General features: G+C 45.6%; 1 protein-coding gene across 1 annotated transcript; it reads right to left on the bottom strand.

The window, feature by feature from the left end:
* Positions 1-16,933: 16,933 nt before the first annotated feature.
* LOC121972701 (mucin-2-like) lies at positions 16,934-19,460 on the bottom strand. Its single transcript, XM_042524347.1, has 2 exons — positions 19,041-19,460; positions 16,934-17,752 (listed from the first exon to the last, which is right to left on the bottom strand). The coding sequence occupies exons 1-2, from the start codon at positions 19,458-19,460 to the stop codon at positions 16,934-16,936; spliced, it is 1,239 nt and encodes a 412-aa protein (XP_042380281.1).
* Positions 19,461-20,053: the final 593 nt, after the last annotated feature.

Genomic DNA, 20,053 nt, shown 5'->3' with positions numbered 1-20,053 from the left:
CGAGCGACAGAAAAAATGTAGATCGGGCAATAGAGAGAAGGATGGACAAGCGAAGCTGTGAGCGCGACTGAGAAAAATGCCGACCGAGTGACAGTAAATCGTGACCAGAACGAGTAAATCCGTAAGCGCGACCGAGAGAGTGCTGACCGAGCGATAGTAAATCGTGACCGACTAATAGAGAGTGTCGGGCGAGCAGAGTCATGAGCGCAACTAAGAAAATATCGACCGAGCGTTAATAAATCGCGACCGGGCAATAGAGAGAATGATGGCCGAGCAGAACCGTGAGCGCAACCGAGGAAATACTGACCGAGTGTCAATAGATTGCGACCGGGCAATAAAGAGAGTGTTGGGCGAACAGAGCCGTGAGCGCAACAGAGGAAATATCGACTGAGTGACAACGAGCAACAACAGTGAATGAAATGCGAATGATGAGTGCTGGGCCGAGTGACAAGTGTGCAGTAAGTGCCGACCGAGCAACAACGAGAAAACGCGAACTAAGAGTGCCGAGCAGGGCGGCAAGTGAACCGTAAGTGCTGATCGAGCAACAACGGTGAGCGAAAACGCGAACTGAGGGTGCCGGGCAAGGCAGCCAGTGAACAGTAAGTGCTGATCGAGTAACAACGGTGAGCGAAAACACGAACTGAGGATCCCGGGCAGGGCGACAAGTGAACAGTAAGTGCCGATCGAGCAACAACGGTGATAAAAAACGTGAGCTGAGAGTACCGGGCAGGGCGGCAAGTGAACCATAAGTGCCGATCGAGCAACAACGGTGAGCGAAAACGCGAACTGAGGGTGCCGAGCAGGGCGGCAAGTGAACAGTAAGTGTCGATCGAGCAACAGCGGTGATCGAAAACGTGAGCTGAGAGTGCCGGGCAGAGCGGCAAGTGAATCAAGTGTGATGCATGCCGGGCAGAGCAGCGAGTGAATGAGTGCCGACCGAGCGACAACGTTGAGTGAAAACGCGAACTGAGGGTGCCGGACAGGGCGGCAAGTGAACAGTAAGTGCCGATCGAGCAACAGCGGTGAGCAAAAATGTGAATTGAGAGTGTCAGGCAGAGCGGTAAGTGAAGCAAGTGTGATGAGTGTCAGGTAAAGCTGCGAGCGAGCGGTGAGCACCGACCGAAAGGTCATTAGGCGTGAGAGTATGCTCACTTATAACTCGCACTGGGGCGAGAGTCTGGGACACCGACCTACCGGTCCTTGGGCATGAGAGCAGGCTCACTTATAACTCGCATTGAGGCGAGAGTCTGAAAGCGTGAGAGCATGCTCACTTATAACTCGCACTGGGGCGAGAGTCTGGGACACCGACCTGCCGGTCGTTGGGCGTGAGAGCATGCTCACTTATAACTCGCACAGAGTCTGGAAGTGTGAGAGCATACTCACTTATAACTCACACTAGGGCGAGAGGCTAGGACACCGACCTGTCGATCGTTGGGCGTGAGAGCATGCTCACTTATAACTCGCACTAAGGCGAGAGTCTGGAAGCGTGAGAGAGCATGCTCACTTATAACTTGCACTGGGGCGAGAGTCTGGGACTCGGTTTGTCGGTTGTTGGGCGTGAGAGCATGCTCACTTATAACTCGCGCTGAGGCGAGAGTCTGGAATCCCGACCGAGAGGTGTTCTGGAGGCCTGACCAAGAAATGCTCTGGAGGCCTGACCAGGAAATGTTTTGGAGGCCTGACTAAGAAATACTCTAGAGGCCTGACCAGGAAATGTTCTGGAGGCCTGAAGAAATGCTCTGGAGGCCTGACCAGGAAATGTTCTGGAGGCCTGACCAAGAAATGCTCTAGAGGCCTGACCAGGAAATGTTCTGAAGATCTGACCATGAAATGTTCTGGAGATCTGACAAGGAATTGATCTGGAGGCCTGATCAGGAGACAATCTGAAGGTCTGACCAAGAATTGATCTGGAGTTCTGGCCCAGACTGAATCTGGATGTCTGATCAGGAATTGGTATGGAGGTCCGACCCAGACTTGATCTGGATGTCTGATCAGGAATTGGGATGGAGGTCTGACCCAGACTTGATCTGGAGGTCTAATCAGGAATTGGTCTAGAAACTCGACCAAGAGTTGGTCTGGAAGCTCAATCGAAAGATCATTAGCGATACTTCGATCCGAGACCAGTGGTGATACTCTGATCCGAGACTAGTGACGATAACTCAACCCCGACCGGGGGAGGATAAGCCTTGAAATCCATAGAAGTGGAGCCCATAGCAATATGAGGGGACAGAGCCTTTATCATACCTAGTGGCGAAGTGTTGTCAACCGGCTGGCTCGAATCCCAAATGCCCGTACAGTCAGTGAGAGAAATAATGTCGACCCCTTGACTCCCAAATGTCCGCGAAGTCAGGGAGAAGAATAATCTAAGTCTCGACCGTCAAAGGGAGAGAAGCCCATAGCCATATAAGGGAGCAGAGTCCGTAGCAATAGAAGGAAGCAGAGCCTGTAGATGTAAAAAGCACGCAAAACATGTGGAAAATACAGAGCATATAGTAGTAATAAGGTGTCTATAGCAGTGAGAGAACGCTGAGCCCCATGGTGAAGGGTGCAGAGCCTATAGTGCAGAGCCGGTAGTAGTAAGAGGATGCAGAGCCTATAATACACCTGATCCGGGAGCTGGGCCCTGGTCCCTGATTGGAGAGTAAGGCCCCTAGCCTGTAATCAAAGAGCGAGGCCCCTAGATCTTGATCGGGAAATCGTACCGCAAGTCAATGATCGGGGAGCTGTGTCCCTAGTGTAAGAGCGGGGAGCTGCGTCCCAAGTGTATGAGCGGGGAGCTGTGTCCCAAGTGTATGAGCGGGGAGCTGTGTCCCAAGTGTCCGATCAAAAATCGAAGGTCATAGTCTTTGATCAAGTACTAGGATCTTACTCTCTTATCAGGGAGCTATAGCAGATCCTATAACCGTAAAAAGGGAGCAGAGTTGGTAACGTACCTGATCGGGGAGCCGTTCCAACCGGCTAAGGGTTTATCTCAGTCCCTTGACTCCCGAATACCCGTGGAGTCAGGGAAAAAACATAATGGAAAAACTAACCTGCCAGCCAGCTGAAGCTCTACTCGATCCCTCGACTCCCGAATACTGGTGGAGTGAGGATAGAAAATAATTTGCTCGTCGCGATCCTCCGAAACTGTGATAATGACAGAGAACCTCCCGACGTCATCCATCTTCATGTTCCAAAACAGGTAAAGAAGATTCCCATAGACGGCACCAAATTTGATCCCGTCTGGAAGCTGAGTCAGATGGACCGTCGGGTGAGGTGGCGAGAATGTTGATGAAGTCGCGGTGTCCCGGAGGGGGAGGTATGCTGAGATGGCTTCTATGTTGACCCAGTCTTCAAAAGTCCTCTGGTCAACGCTACCTGCAGCCAGCGATCGAGTTAACCCGGCCCCCGGTACCCCAATGCTCGAGGTAGATCCAACGAATACATGAGTACAAGACTAAGCCATAAAATAATGAAATATGCATAGAATATGAACGGAGAACGTACCATGGCCCAGGGGGGCGCCCTCGGATGGGACGCTGCTCGAATTGTTGTGACCCGGAAGAGCAGATGACTATGAGCAGGCTGGATCTGACGACGCGGAGACGGATGCGGCAAAGTCGGAAGACGAGCTACAGGTTGGGAGATAATAACGGCATGTAGGCCGGGATAAAACATCAACACGCAGGCCGGAACAAAACATCGACACACAGGCCGGGACACGAGATCGGTACGCAGGCCGGGACACGAGATCGGTACGCAGGCTGGGACACGAGATCAGCACCCAGGCTGGGACACGAGACCGACACACAAGCCGGGACACGAGATCGGCAATCGGCACGCAGGCCGGGATAAGACACCGGCACGCAGACCGGGACAAAACAACAACAAGAAGACTAGATCCAAAAGACACCGTCTGACATACGACCGCGGATCGCAAGCTGGAACACAATGACGACACAAAGGCTGACACACAACACACTAATTGGATAGACACATGGGTCGGCGTACAACGACACAAAATCAGAACCGGATCGGAGTCAGTGCATGGACTGCCGACAGCGTGTAAAGGCTGCTGCGAAGGGATGTGGATATCGGAACAGAGAAATGTATGCTGTGCCGTCACGTGTAAGAAGAGGGAGGCGACGTCAGCCTCCCTAGTAAAGGCGGCAGCTTGAAAAGTCACCGGCGAGAGGAGGAGAATGGGACGGCTCTGAGGCGGCTCCAGCGAGAGTATGAAGGATATCTTGCGGCAGCTCTGATGAGAAGAAGGGGAGAGAGAGAGGGACAGCTCTGAGCCAACTCCGGCGAGAAACGCTCGGAGGTAGCGAGGTCGGTCCAGTGGGTGCAGCTCTTTCCGGCGTGTGATGGTGGCGTGGAGAGAAAAAGGGGGCGGCTGCCGGCGATGACAGCGGCTTCACTGTGAGGACGGTAGCGACGTCTCGCAAGAGAGCATGAGAGAGGGAGAATAGGAGGAAGCTGTCGGCGTTGTGTGGAGGAGGAAGAAGGAGGGAGGTTGTCACTGCGGCCAGTGTTCGAGGGTGGCGGCGAGAGAGAAGGAGAACTTCTTCTCTATTGGCGGCAACCCGACCCTGCACGAAGCAACCCCTTTTTTCGTTGTCTACATTGCCCTAAGAAGAACTGCTACAGTAAAATGGCCAAAATGCCCCTCTCCTTTCTATTATTTGCTCCCCTACCCTTACTGTTAGTTAGAGCCCTAGAGCCAATCATACGATGATTATTGTATGGACTCATTGTATCATATTCCTATGTATATAAATGTATTTGTTTTAGTTATTATACTTACTTGTATTGGTGCCAAATAACTAAGTATAATAGCGTCCTTGAGGAGGAGGTTCTTATCTATATCAATCGATTGGTTGAATCGATAGTGAGATGGTATAGAGAACACTACTCTTAATCATTCCTAGTTAAGTATTAAAATTTAGGGACAATGTTAATGCGACGAGACTAGCATGTAGGTCAACTTGATGACTTGATCTCACAAGTCATGGATATGGAGATATCAAGTTGACACATGGGTATGCATTGGAGAATGTATACTGAATGACCCGCCATGAGAAAGTATCATGGATCGTTATATGAGTGTCATATACTTTCTCATGTGGCTATTAGTATGACTATTAGTCCTTGGACCTGAAGTTACCATGTTCCCTACATAAGGAGTTGCATACTTTGACTTCGTCAAACGTCACCCGTAACTGGGTGAACTATAAAGGCGATTACTGGGTATGTAACAAATTATGCGGAGGGATGTGAGTGATGTAGATGGGATCTATCCCTCCTATATGACGGGAGTGATATCTTAGTTCTTGATAGAGTGAGACCACTAAGTGCATGACCATGCCCAAATGAGTCGATATGAGATATTGAGCTCATTTGATTAGAGTGAGTCCACTTGGAGTTCAAGACATAGATTGATTTGAGGATGACACGGTCTATGCCTCATTTGATCAATCTAGATATCGTGGATAGAAGGACATTGTCACATATTGTGAGAGTCACAATTAGTAGTCACGAAGGTAATGTTGGATCTTAACATTCTTGCAACTTGGGTAGCAATGATGTATTGCTAGATGTCGCTCATTGCTTATGTTTCTAAATAAGATTTAGAAACTTTACCAACGTTGCAAGAACCTATTGGGTCACACACAAAGAACAAGTGAATGGAGATTAGGTTCATATGATGAACCAATTGGATTAGGTTCATGTGATGAATCAAAATTAGATTAAGAGTAATCTAATTTAGGCTTTTTGAGTTAGACTCAATTAGGTTGGATTTAACTCACCAAGGAAGATGAGTGATCAAGTTTTACTTGACCATATGGAAGTGGAAATATCAAGTTTGACTTGATGCCACCTCATGAAGGAAAACTTATCCTACATGGCATGGCTAGCCAACACATCCTTGCCAAATCATCAAGGGAGAGCAAGATTCCTAGTATGGTCGGCCATATGAATGGAAGATTCATTGGCCGCCCAAATGAATGTATTAAGATTCATTGAATGCAATTAATTGCATTCCTAGTGTGGCTAGCCACATGAATGGAAGATTCATTGGCCGCCCAAATGAATGCATTAAGATTAATTGAATGCAATTAATTGCATTCCTTGTGTGGCCAACCATATAAATGGAAGATTCATAGGCATTGAATTAATTCATTCATTTTGTATCATCTTACTTACTTCTTCCTTGCTCCTTCTCCTCTCTTTGCCGAGAGCTCCAAGCAACACAAGAAAGTTAGTGAGTTTATCCAAGAAGAAAGGTAGAGTGATAGTCACATAGAAAATTAAGAGGAGCATTTGAGATTATATCTTTCTCTTTTTCTCCTACCTTTCTTCCAATCCCACCCGAGAGCCCTAGGGAGTGCTAGCACACTTGTGGTGCTCTCTTCTCCATCCTTGAGTGTTAGAGAACACTTCTTGTTCGTGTGGATACTACTAGAGGTGTGTACGCTTGTACACACTCGAGATCCGAAGGACCTTGGACGAGCGGGATTTGCGAAGGGCTTCGCTTTAAAGGTATAACACTCACCATGTAGATCTAAAATAGATCAATCTAGAGTAGGAAACAAGTACAAGAATTTTATTAATTTTTCGCACGGATCCGTGGCTAGCATTCAGGGTTTCCGCAACGCAAAAAGCGGTTTTTGCCGCTCGAATTGCTAACAGTGGTATCAGAGTCACGTGCGAACTTGTACTTGTTTCTATTTTTGTTTTATGAAAGAGTTTCATTTCTGTAAGTCTCTGTGATTTTACTAATTTTATAGTTTTTTATGAGTGTTTTTCTCGTAGAAGCGAAGCAACAAATGTTTGGTCACTTGTAGGCTTCGACGACTGAGAAAAATCTTCCGAAACGGCAAGGTCTCGCCCAAACAAATTTATTTTGTTTGGGACAGCGACTTAAGGCGCTGTAGGATCACTTAGGAACACTCGTGATTGTTATATCGCGAGTAGGGGTGCTTCCCCTAACCCCGCAAGGGGCTTTGTTCCGTGATTGCGCTCGAAAATCACTAATTGGAACCGCCGGGAAGTTGTAACTCGTAAAATAGATAAAATAGACTCGAATGTAACTCGAGTTTCACATTTGTAATGTATAAAATTGAAGCCGTGGAAGGCCCACTCAAGGAAGAGTTACGAGGAGGCTGAAGTCAACACATGGTGGTCAAAGAAGGCGCTTGATGAAGCGGCTAACCCTAGGTTGACCATCCGATCTTCTCATTAGCTTGAGAAGATCGTAGTAGGGCCATGATCTCATCACAATATTATTAAATAGTTAATTAATATATATATATATATATATATATATATATATATCATTACTCTTGTATGTGATGCATGCTAATTTATTGAAATTAATACCTTTATGCATATTTGATACACATCCTCGATTAGATTAGATTAATTGAATCAACTCGAAGAATGCCTAACAAGTTTTGATACCCATCACTACCTCGATCATATGTTATTGTTGAATCTACCAAAGCAGAGCAACGCATTTTATCTTGATAGGGTGCGGAGGGACAACCTTGGTCCCGCCTATCAAAGCTTGGGTGAGAACAAACTCAATTAGATTGAGTCAAACTAGTTAACTCAATTGGATCAAGTAAACTATAGGCATATTCCAACCATTGGAAAGATAGGATAAAGTTCGCATTTATACTAAAACTTGGGCGATTTAGCCAAAGCTAACTCAAGTTTTATTATAAATGAGGGTCTTTATTCTATAAACAAGAGTTGCATAAAGATGTAATTGATAATTAGTTATCTACTGATCATACTAGATCTTGGGCGATTTAGCCAAAGCTAACTCAAAGCGTAGTATGATGTGGATCTTGTTCCACGAGTATTATAGCTACTTGGTGGAATCTAGTAGTGTGGTTTGACCACATCCATGACTTGATTCTACAAGGACCCTATAATTCAGTGGGAGCATCATTTAGTTAAAGGCCTAATTAAATGATAAAAAGGAATATGATATTTACTTTCTACTTTAATTTCTGTTGTAGATTGCCATGACGTCAAATACGAACTCTTTCTTCTTGCGTTATGTCATTGAGAAGGACAAGCTCAATGGAGCTAATTTCCTGGACTGATACAGGAATCTGAGAATCATTCTCACACAAGAACGTAAACTGTACGTTCTGGAGCAGCCCATTCCGGAGGCACCTCCTGCCACTGCCACGCGAGCTGACCGAGATGCTTACAAGAAGCATCAAGATGACGCATTAGATGTGTCATGTCTCATGCTCGCAACCATGAACTCTGAGCTTCAGAAGCAACACGAGTTGATGATTGCTTATGATATAGTTGTACATCTTCGTCAACTATATCAAGGACAAGCACGACACGAGAGATTCGAGATCTCTAAGGCACTATTTCAGTGCAAGATGCAAGCTGGGACTCCCGTAGGTCCATATGTACTCAAGATGATTGGGTACATAGAAAACCTACAGAGGTTGGGATTCCCACTTGGCCAAGAGCTGGCCATTGACTTGATCTTGCAATCCTTGCCAGAGGGTTATAGTCAATTCGTCATGAATTACAACATGAACGAAATTGACAAGCCACTGCTTGAGCTACTTAGCATGTTAAGAACTGCTGAGCTCAACCTTAAGAAGGTTAAGTTTAACTCCATTTTGATGGTGAACAAGCATAAAGGCAAGGGAAAGCCTAAGGGTAAGGGAAAGTCCCAAGCCAAGGGCAAAGGGAAGGCACTAAAACCTAAAGGAGGGGTTGCCAAGGATGTTACCTGCTTCCACTGTGATCAGACTGGGCACTGGAAGAGGAACTGTAAAGTATACCTGGAAGATCTTAAGAAGAAGAGAAGTGAGACTTCTACTTCAGGTATGTATGTTATAGAAGTCAATCTATCTATTTCTACATCATGGGTATTGGATACTGGATGTGCTACTCACATTTGTACTAATGTGCAGACGCTGAGAAATAGCAGGGCATTGACAAAGGGCGAGTTGGACCTACGAGTAGGCAATGGAGCATGGGTTGCTGCTGTTGCTATAGGGACTTATTTTCTATCTCTGCCCTCTGGGCTTGTACTAGAATTAGATGAATGTTGTTATGTGTTTGCTTTAACTAAGAACATCATTTCAGTTTCTTGTTTAGACAAGAAAGGTTTTTCATTTATGATAAAAAACAAATATTGTTCAGTTTATTTAAATGATATGTTCTATTGTAGTACACCTCTAATGAACAGACTCTATATTCTAGACTTGGAAAACTCTATCTATAACATAAGTACCAAAAGGTTCAAGTCAAATGACATGAATCAAACCTATCTCTGACACTGTCGCTTAGGTCACATAAATGAGAGTCGCTTATCCCAGCTCCATAAAGATGGTCTGCTGGACTCATTTGATTTTGAATCATATGAGACATGCGAATCATTCCTACTGGGCAAGATGACTAAAACTCCATTTAGTGGACACAACGAAAGAGCGACAGACTTGTTAGGACTTATACATAGTGATGTATGTGGCCCTTTCAATGTCACTGTCAGAGGTGGTTATAGGTACTTCATTACATTTACTGATGACTTCAGTAGATATGGTTATGTGTATCTGATGACACATAAATCAGAATCATTTGAAAAGTTCAAGTAATTCAAGAATGAAGTACAAAACCATCTTGGCAAGAGTATCAAGATACTTCGATCAGATCGAGGTGGTGAATACCTTAGCCATGAGTTTCGTGACTATCTAGCTGAGTGTGAGATTCTATCCCAACTCACTCCTCCTGGAACACCACAGTGGAATGGTGTATCCGAAAGGAGGAATCATACCCTATTAGATATGGTTCGATCTATGATGAGTCACACAGATCTTCCTATATTCTTTTGGGGATATGCTCTAGACATAACAACCTTTACACTTAACCGTGTTCCATCTAAAGCTGTGATAAAGACATCATATACGATATGGACTGGGAGAAATCCTAAGATATCTTTTATGAGGATTTGGGGTTGTGAGGCTTATGTTCGACGTCAAGTCTCGGACAAACTGGGACCCAAATCTGATAAGTGCTATTTTGTAGGATATCCTAAGGAAACAAAGGGATATTACTTCTATATTCTCAGTCAGCACAAAGTGTTTGTGGCTAAGATTGGAGTTTTTCTAGAAAGGGATTTTGTTTCTAGAAAAACTAGTGGGAGTACGTTCAATCTTGAAGAAGTTCAAGATATGGACCATAGCACTGAGGCCTTAATGGAAGTTGAACTGGAACCACAAAGAGTTGTGGATGATGAGATTGTTGCACAAGGATTTGAGCAACAACCAGTTCAAGTAGACATACCTTTTCGCAGATCTGATAGGGTATGTCGTCAGCCTGAGAGATACTCATTTCTCTTGTCTGGCCCTGATGACGCTATGCTCATTGAGAATGAGCCTACCACCTATCAAGAAGATGTGATGAGACCAGATTCTGAAAAATGGCTAGAGGCTATGAGATCCGAGATGGAATCTATGTACACCAACCAAGTATGGACTTTGGTTGATCCAACTGAGGGTGTCAAACCCATAGGGTGTAAGTGGGTCTTTAATAGAAAAATTGACATGGATGGACTTATCTATAAGGGTCGCTTGGTAGCTAAAGGTTTCAAGCAAATTCATGGTATTGACTATGATGAAACCTTTTCTCCAATAGCGATGTTTAAGTCCATTCGGATCTTGCTTGCTATTACAGCATACCACGATTATGAGATCTGGCAGATGGATGTCAAAACTGTGTTTCTGAATGGAAACTTGCTCGAGGATGTGTACATGACACAACCTGAGGGTTTTGTAGATCCACAGCATACTAGCATAGTATGCAAGGTGCATAGGTCCATTTATGGACTAAAGCAAACTTCTCGGAGCTGGAATCTTCGATTCAATGATGCGATCAAATAGTTTGGTTTCATCAAGAATGAAGATGAACCCTGTGTCTATAAGAAGGTTGTTGGGAGCACAGTTGTCTTCCTTGTATTGTATGTGGATGACATACTACTCATTGGGAACGACATCCCTTTGCTGCAGTCTGTAAAGACTTGGCTAGGGAATTGTTTCTCAATGAAGGACTTAGGTGAAGCAGCCCGTATTCTAGGCATACAGATCTATAGAGATAGATCTAAGAGAGTGCTTAGCCTAAGTCAGAGTACATATATTGACAAGGTATTACTACGGTTTGCCATGCATAATTCCAAGAAGGGATTTCTACCGATGTCACATGGTGTGAGTCTTTCGAAGACTCAAAGTCCCTCTTCTAGAGAGGAGAGAGACCGCATGGATCATATCTCTTATGCTTCAGCCATATGATCTATCATGTACGTCATGCTATGTACTCGTCCTGATGTTTCGTATGCTTTGAGCATGATGAGCATATACCAGTCAGATCCAGGTGAAAGTCACTGGATAGCGGTCAAGAATATTCTTAAGTACTTGAGAAGGACTAAAGAATATTTCTTGATATATGGAGGCGATGATGAGCTAGCTGTAAAGGGTTACAGTGATGCTAGCTTCCAAACTGACCAGGATGATTATTGATCGCAGTCTAGGTTCATGTTTTTCATAAATGGTGGTGCCGTGACCTGGAAGAGTTCGAAGTAGGACACAGTCGCTTATTCTACAATAGAGGTCGAGTATATTGCTGCATCAGAAGCAGCAAAGGAGGCAGTTTGGATCCGCAAGTTCATTACAGAGCTTGGGGTGGTTCCTAGTATAACCAATCTGATAGAGCTCTATTGCAACAACAATGGAGCAATTGCACAGGCTAAGGAACCTCGCTCACACCAGCGGACCAAACACATACTATGGCGCTTCCATCTCATTCGAGAGATCATCGATAGAAGAGATGTGAATATTTGCAGAGTACCCACAAAGGCTAACATCACTTATCCCTTGACCAAGACTTTGGCACAGAGAAAGCATGATGGTCACACTAGGTCATTGGGCCTTAGAGCCTACACTGATTGACACTAGTGTCAGTGGGAGATTGTTAGTTAAAGCCCTAGAGCCAATCATATGATGATTGTTGTATGGACTCATTGTATCATATTCTTATGTATATAAAGGTATTTGTTTTGGTTATTATACTTACTTGTATTGGTGCAAAATAACTAAGTATAATAGCGTCCTTGAGGAGGAGGTTCTTATCTATATCAATCGATTGGTTAAATCGATAGTGAGATGGTATAGAGAACATTACTCTTAATCATTCCTAGTCAAGTATTAACATTCAGGGACAATGTTAATGCGACGAGACTAGCATGTAGGTCAACTCGATGACTTGATCTCACAAGTCATGGATATGGAGATATCAAGTTGACACATGAGTATGCATTGGAGAATGTATACTGAATGACCCGCCATGAGAAAGTAGCATGGATCGTTATATGAGTGTCATATACTTTCTCATGTGGCTATTAGTATGACTATTAGTCCTTGGACCTGAAGTTACCATGGTTCCCTACATAAGGAGTTGCATACTTTGACTTCGTCAAACGTCACTCGTAACTGGGTGGACTATAAATACGATTACTGAGTATGTAACAAATTATACGGAGGGATGTGAGTGATGTAGATGGGATCTATCCCTCCTATATGACGGGAGTGATATCTTAGTTCTTGATAGAGTGAGACCACTAAGTGCATGACCATGCCCAAATGAGTCGATATGAGATATTGAGCTCATTTGATTAGAGTGAGTCCACTTGGAGTTCAAGACATAGATTGATTCGAGGATGACACGGACTATGCCTCATTTGATCAATCTAGATATCGTGGATAGAAGGACATTGTCACATATTGTGAGAGTCACAATTAGTAGTCACGAAGGTAATGTTGGATCTTAACATTCTTGCAACTTGGGTAGCAATGATGTATTGCTAGATGCCGCTCATTGCTTATGTTTCTAAATAAGATTTAGAAACTTTGCCAACGTTGCAAGAACCTATTGGGTCACACACAAAGAACAAGTGAATGGAGATTAGGTTCATATGATGAACCAATTGGATTAGGTTCATGTGATGAATCAAAATTAGATTAAGAGTAATCTAATTTAGGCTTTTTGAGTTAGACTCAATTAGGTTGGATTTAACTCACCAAGGAAGATGAGTGATCAAGTTTTACTTGACCATATGGAAGTGGAAATATCAAGTTTGACTTGATGCCACCTCATGAAGGAAAACTTATCCTACATGGCATGGCTAGCCAACACATCCTTGCCAAATCATCAAGGGAGAGCAAGATTCCTAGTGTGGTCGACCATATGAATGGAAGATTCATTGGCCGCCAAATGAATGTATTAAGATTCATTGAATGCAATTAATTGCATTCCTAGTGTGGCTAGCCACATGAATGGAAGATTCATTGGCCGCCCAAATGAATGCATTAAGATTCATTGAATGCAATTAATTGCATTCCTTGTGTGGCCGGCCATATAAATGGAAGATTCATAGGCATTGAATTAATTCATTCATTTTGTATCATCTTACTTACTTCTTCCTTGCTCCTTCTCCTCTCTTTGCCGAGAGCTCCAATCAACACAAGAAAGTTAGTGAGTTTATCCAAGAAGAAAGGTAGAGTGATAGTCACATAGAAAATTAAGAGCGTTTGAGATTATATCTTTCTCTTTTTCTCCTACCTTTCTTCCAATCCCACCCGAGAGCCCTAGGGAGTGCTAGCACACTTGTGGTGCTCTCTTCTCCATCCTTGAGTGTTAGAGAACATTTCTTGTTCGTGTGGATACTACTAGAGGTGTGTACGCTTGTACACACTCGAGATCCGAAGGACCTTGAACGAGCGGGATTTGCGAAGGGCTTCGCTTCAAAGGTATAACACTCACAATGTAGATCTAAAGTAGATCGATCTAGAGTAGGAAACAAATACAAGAATTTTATTAATTTTTCGCACGGATCTGTGGCTAGCATTCGGGGTTTCCGCAACTCAAAAAGTAATTTTTACGGCTCGAATTGCTAACACTTACAACATATCCACATCATCCGTAATGAAACATGAATCTTTGTTCCTCGTACTCCGTCTATGAATTTTGTGGGCTCTAAATGGGTTTACCGAATCAAATATCACGCAGATGGATCTATTGAACACTACAAAGCTCGTCTTGTTGCAAAAGGCTTTAGTCAACAATCAAGTATTGACTTCAATGATAATTTCAGTTCGGTCATCAAAATTACAATTATCATATTGTTACTATCTATAGTTATTAGCTCAAATTGGCAGATACAATAATTAGATGTTTTCAATGTTTTCCTTCACGATCAACTTGAAGAAACTGTATTTATGGAGCAACCACTAGGTTTCATGCACTCACAACTTTCAACACATGTTTGTAAACTTCATAAATCTATATATGGTCTTCGATAAGCACCTTGTACGTGATTTTATCGTCTATCTAATTGGCTTCACATTCAGGATTTTCTGGGGTTAAAAACTGACTCTTCGCTATTCTATAAATGCAACAGAAAATTTATCTTATTTTTTCTAATTTACGTGGATGATATTTTAATAATTGATAGTGAAGGCACCACTTCTTTCCTCTATCTCTTAATCAAGAGTTTCCAATTCGGAACCCTAGTAATGCTCATTTTTTCCTTAGCATTGAGTTTCTTCCACATGCTGAAGGTTGTCTTTTATCTCAGAGAAAATATATTATTGGACTTCTTCAACGAGCCAAAGTGGATGACGCACATTCTATCTCCACACTAATCATTGAAGGAGGTTTTAATGCTCCTTCTTCCTCTCCTTTAATGATTGACATCCAGATCTATAGAAGTATTATTGGTGCCCTACAATATATCACGATTACACGACCTGACATTGCTTTTGCAGTTAATTGTACCTGTCAATTTATGCATTCTCCCATTGAGTACCATTGGGAAGGTGTTAAGAGAATTCTTCGTTATCTTAAGGGTATAATTTTACATGGTCTTCTTTTATATCGTCAGTCCTCACTAGAGTTGAATGCCTATACAGATGCAAATTGGGTCGAATCTCCTGAAGACTGACATTCGACTAGTGGATATGGAATATTTCTTGGACAAAATCTTATTTCTTGGCTCTCAAAGAATCAACTTATAGTCTCTTGCTAAGAACTAAAGCTAAATACAAAGCTATCACTAATGCTACATTTGAAATTATTTGGCTACAATCTCTTCTTTTAGAATTACGTTTTTCTCCAATCGCTATGCCCAAAATCTGGTGTGATAGTATAAGAGCAAATTATCCTGCGACAAATCCAGTCTTTCATACACGTACCAAACATGTGGAAATTGATTTTCATTTTGTTTGCGAACGTGTGTTGACTCGATAACTTTTGATTTCTTATATTTCTATAGAAGATCAAATTATTGATATATTCACTAAGCTATTATCTAGATAATATTTTCCTAAGTTGACAATTAAATTCAATGTTCGAGCACTCCCGTTGAGTTTATTGGAGGTAATGACAGAGTTATAAAAAATAATCTCAAATTGATTTCATTCAATCCAGATTTATCATATTTGACATCGTAATCAAAGATCAACAGTAAAAAATAATATTTTTAAATTTAGTATTATTATTATTATTTCTACTTACTACTCCATGTCATATTTAATATTTTTATTATTAAATAATTGATATAAATAAATCCTGTGACTTCGACGTAAAATTAGATAGAAGTAATTATTTATTTTTGTCGGTGTCCAGAGAAACGAGGAAGGTGGTTATATAGAGCATGCGTGCGTGAATGCATGCATGATTAATACCAAGTCATGTATGCTCAGGGGAAGGGCTTCAATACTCGTCGACTTGTTCCAAACTCGGATGGTTTTGTTTTGAACCCTACTAAATTTATATTTCGTTCAAATATATTCTAATAAAATTCTCAATATATTTCTTATAAAAATACATTGAGATTATTTGGCGGAGTAATTATAACGAGGATAAATCAGAGAGTTTGATTTAGAAGTCAGAAAAAGATTGACTCTGACTTCTTCTTAAATTCAAATTGACTCCTAAATTTTGACCGAGTAAACTAGTTTAGGAGCATGGGAATGGGAAGTCGATCGAACTCCCGAGGGTCTAAATTTAAGGTCAATGTTTGTCTTTCAGTAAGTGCCTTTCCTTGTAATTTACAAAGTCAATGATCTTGTCCGGAAGCTGAGTTAGACGGACCGTCGGGTGAGGTGGTGAGAATGTTGACTGAGTCGTGATGTCCCAGAGGGGGAGTACGCTGAGATGACTTCTGTGTTGACCAAATCTTCAGAAGTCCTCTGGTCAACGCTACCTGCAACCAGCAGCCGGGTTGACCCGGCCCCCGGTACCTCGATGTTCGAGGCAGATTCAACGAATATATGAGTATAAGACTAAGCTATAAAATAATGAAATATGCATAGAATATGAACGGAGAACATACCCTGGCCCAGGGGAGCGCCCTCGGATGGGACGCGGGGGGGGGCGTTGTTGGAACCGGAAGAGTAGACAACGCCCGATCAGGATGGAGAGCTGGATCCGACGATGAGAAGCTGAACGAGGCACGGACCCGGAAGACAAGCTGCAGGTCGAGATATAATACCGGCATGCAGACCGGGATAAGGCACCAGCAAGCAGACCGGGATAAGGCACTGGCACACAGACCGGGATAAGGTACCGACACGCAGACCGGGATAAGGCACCAGCAAGCAGATCGGGATAAGGCACCAGCACACAGACCGGGATAAGGCACCGACACGTAGACCGGGATAAGGCACCTGCACGCAGACCGAGATACGATATCGGCACGCAGGCCGGGACCCGAGATCGCCACACAGGCCGGGAAACGAGATCGGCTCGCAGGCCAGGACATGAGCTCGGCACACAGGCCGGGATACAGTAGACACGCCCACATAAAACAAGGATGAGAGGATCAAAATGTAGCCTCGCCTTGAAGGCTGGAACGCAGCTAAGACGAAGCACAATCAGATCGGAGTCCACTGGCGGTGGAGGCCCGGAAGCCCGACCCACAGCTAACGCGAATGACAATGCGAATGGTTTGGAGATGTCCTATAGTGAAGCGATACGAGAGATAGCGCTGCGGCGTCCTGGAGGAGACCACTGGCGAGACATCGCTTGGCTGTTCGGCGGTCTGAAGGGCGGTGACCGACAACAGAGGCGCCGGCCGGTCATAGGGGAGGGAGACGAAGGTTGTCGACACGTGGCAGCGTCCGCGCGGAGAGGAGGAGAGGGAGGCTGTCGGTTCGGCAGTGGCGACACGAGGGGAGGAGGAGAGGACGACTTTCGATCCGGCAACGGCGATACGCGGGGAGGAGGAGGGGGAGGTGGCTGTCGGTTTGTCCGGCGACTTCGTCGTCATCTGTGAGAAGGAAGAAGCTGTTGGCGACGCTATGCCCGCACGAAGAAGCCCCTTGGTTCCTGTTGGCGGCGGGAGCCCAACTCGACGAAGGAAGAACGCTCCCCCAGCGACGGCGTGTCCAGTGGGAGAAGAGAGGAAGAAGAAGGCTATGGCCGGCGTCGCGAGGAGAAGAGGGAGAGGAAGAAGAAAGGCGATCGTCGTTGGCTGTCGCTCGAGGGTGGCGGCTGGATAGGGAGAAGAAACTCTCCCTGTTCCTGCTGTCGGTTGCGGCGAGAAGAGGAGGAGAAGAGAGGTGGCAGCCGGAGGCGAGGGAGAGTAGAGGAGGAGATGGAGAAAAGCGAAGGTGATGGCCGGCGGCAGTGTTGGCGAGGAGTCGTGAGAGGACGAGGAAGAAGACGATCTTGGCGGCTAGGTGAAACGCACGAAGAGAGCCCGTGAACAGTGCCCTCCTCCTCCTTTAATGCCCTACACAGTGAAAAGACTCTATTGCCCCTCTTCTTTCCTCAAACTCCCTCTATGCCCCTCATCCCTCTCCGTATCACAAGCCTCCCCCTCAAGTGTAGTTGAAGGAGGCGCAAGTCCGACTGAGTAGACCAAGCCCTAAACAGAATCGCTACCAAACGCGGAATCATATCAGTGAGCTCGTCTTGTTACGTTGAACGAATAGCTGTAACGATGTCGAGCAAGTGACTCAAATAAAATCGAGCGAGCGACGAGAGATTGCGACTGGGCAAATAGAGAGAGTGATAGACAAACCAAGCTTTGAGCGCGACCGAAAAAATACCGACTGAGCGACGATAAGTTGCGATCGGGCAATAGGGAGACAAATCAACGAGCGCATCCGTGAGCGCGACCGGGGAGGTGGCGACCGAGCAATAGTAAATCACGACCGAGCATTAGAGAGAAGGATCGGCGAGCAAAGCCGTGAGCGCGACCGGGAAAGTGTCGACCGAATGATAGTAAATCGCGACTGAGCATTAGAGAAAAGGATCGGCGAGCAAAGCCGTGAGCGTGACCGGGAAAGTGTCGACTGAGCAACAGAAAATCGTGACCTGGTAATAAAGAGCGTGACCGAGCGAGTGCCGACCGAGCGCCTGTAAATCGCGACCTGGTAATAAAGAAAATGATGGACGCGTAAAATTGTGAGCACGACCGAGCGAGTGCCGACCGAGCGCCAGTAAATCGCGACCTGGTTGATCCTGTCTGGAAGCTGAGAAAACGAACCTGCCGGTATGACGTGTCTGGAAGGTTGACCGCATCCCCATGACCCGGCTGATGAGTTGTCCTCTACGTTGACCAGATCGTCAGAAGTCCTCCTCCGGTCAACTGTACCTGTATCCAGCGACCGGGTTCCCCCGGTCTCTGGTACCTCGGTGCTCGAGGCGAATCCCATAGACATATAAGTAACCGCATAATAGTATAGTGATAAAATGAACAGATACTGAGTACGAGAACGTACCCTGGCCCAGGGGGGCGCCCTCGGATGGAGCGGTGAGCTGGTTCCGGCGAGGTGGATGAATGCAAGTCGGTCGGGCAGCCGAATCCGCGGGCGATAACTCGGAATCCAGTGCGGCATGGATCCAAAAGATGGCACGTAGGCCGGGATACCACAACGGCTCACAGGCCGGAACTCGGCACGCAGGCCGGATAAGCCCAATAACCCACAATGATGATAATGATGCAAAGAGTAAAATACCTCGGCGCGATGGCCGGAATTACTCAAATAGTACCAAGCTGCGGCTACCTGGAAGGTGACGGTATCTACTAAAGACAGCGGCAGTAGACGCGTGAGGGGGCTGTTGCGGCTATCGGCGATGGCTGTGGCAGCGGGAAAAGGCAGCAATGGCTGCCGGCGGCGGCTCTGGCCGCGGGAAAAGGCAGCAATGGCTGCCGGCGGCGGCTGTGGCCGCGGCGACGGAGGCCGCTGGACGCGGCGACGAGGGCCGCTGGACGTGGCGACGGAGGCCGCTGGACGCGGCGACGGAGGCCGCTGGACGCGGCGACGGAGGCCGCTGGCTGTAGAGTCAGTGCACGCGACGACGATGGAGGTGTGCGACCATCGCCGGCGACGTGTGCGATCGGCGACGTTGCGGGTCTCTCCATGGCGACAGATCATAGTTCGCCCGATGATGGCTTCGGCCGGAGGAGAAAAGAGAGCCCTGACGGGAGGCTCCTGCCGGCGAGAGGAGAGGGAGAGAGGTTTTTCCCATGTGCGGCGGCGGAATCCCCCCAAAAACGCGAGCAAGCCTCTCCCCCTCTGCTGTGAACGGCGCTTCCCAAAAAAACCCCTCAGCCCTAGCAATCCTCAATCCCGAAAATGCCCCTGACCACTTCTCTATTTACTTCTCATGCCCTAATTTACCTCCGGATCACTGGTAATAAAGAGTGTGACCAAGCAACAACAGTGAGCGAAAACGTGAACTGAGAGTGTCGGACAGAGCGGCAAGTGAATCAAGCATAATGAGTGCCGGGCAGAACGGTGAGTGAGTGCCGACCGAGCAACAGCAGTGAGCGAAAACGTGAGCTGAGAGTCGGGCAGAGCGGCGAGTGAAGCGAATATGATGAGTGCACGGCAGATCGGCAAGTGAGCGGTGAGTACCAACCGAGCCGCAGCGGCGAGCGAAACGCGGATGCTGAGTGCCGGGCAGAGCGGCTAATGAAGCGAGTGCGCGATGGGTGTCGGGCAAAGCGATCAGTGAAGTGAGTGTG

This window comes from Zingiber officinale, chromosome 4A (genome assembly GCF_018446385.1).
Source record: "Zingiber officinale cultivar Zhangliang chromosome 4A, Zo_v1.1, whole genome shotgun sequence".
Taxonomy (NCBI): domain Eukaryota; kingdom Viridiplantae; phylum Streptophyta; class Magnoliopsida; order Zingiberales; family Zingiberaceae; genus Zingiber; species Zingiber officinale.
The sequence above is the reverse complement of the archived record's forward strand: the minus strand, read 5'-3'. Positions and strand labels throughout refer to the sequence as shown.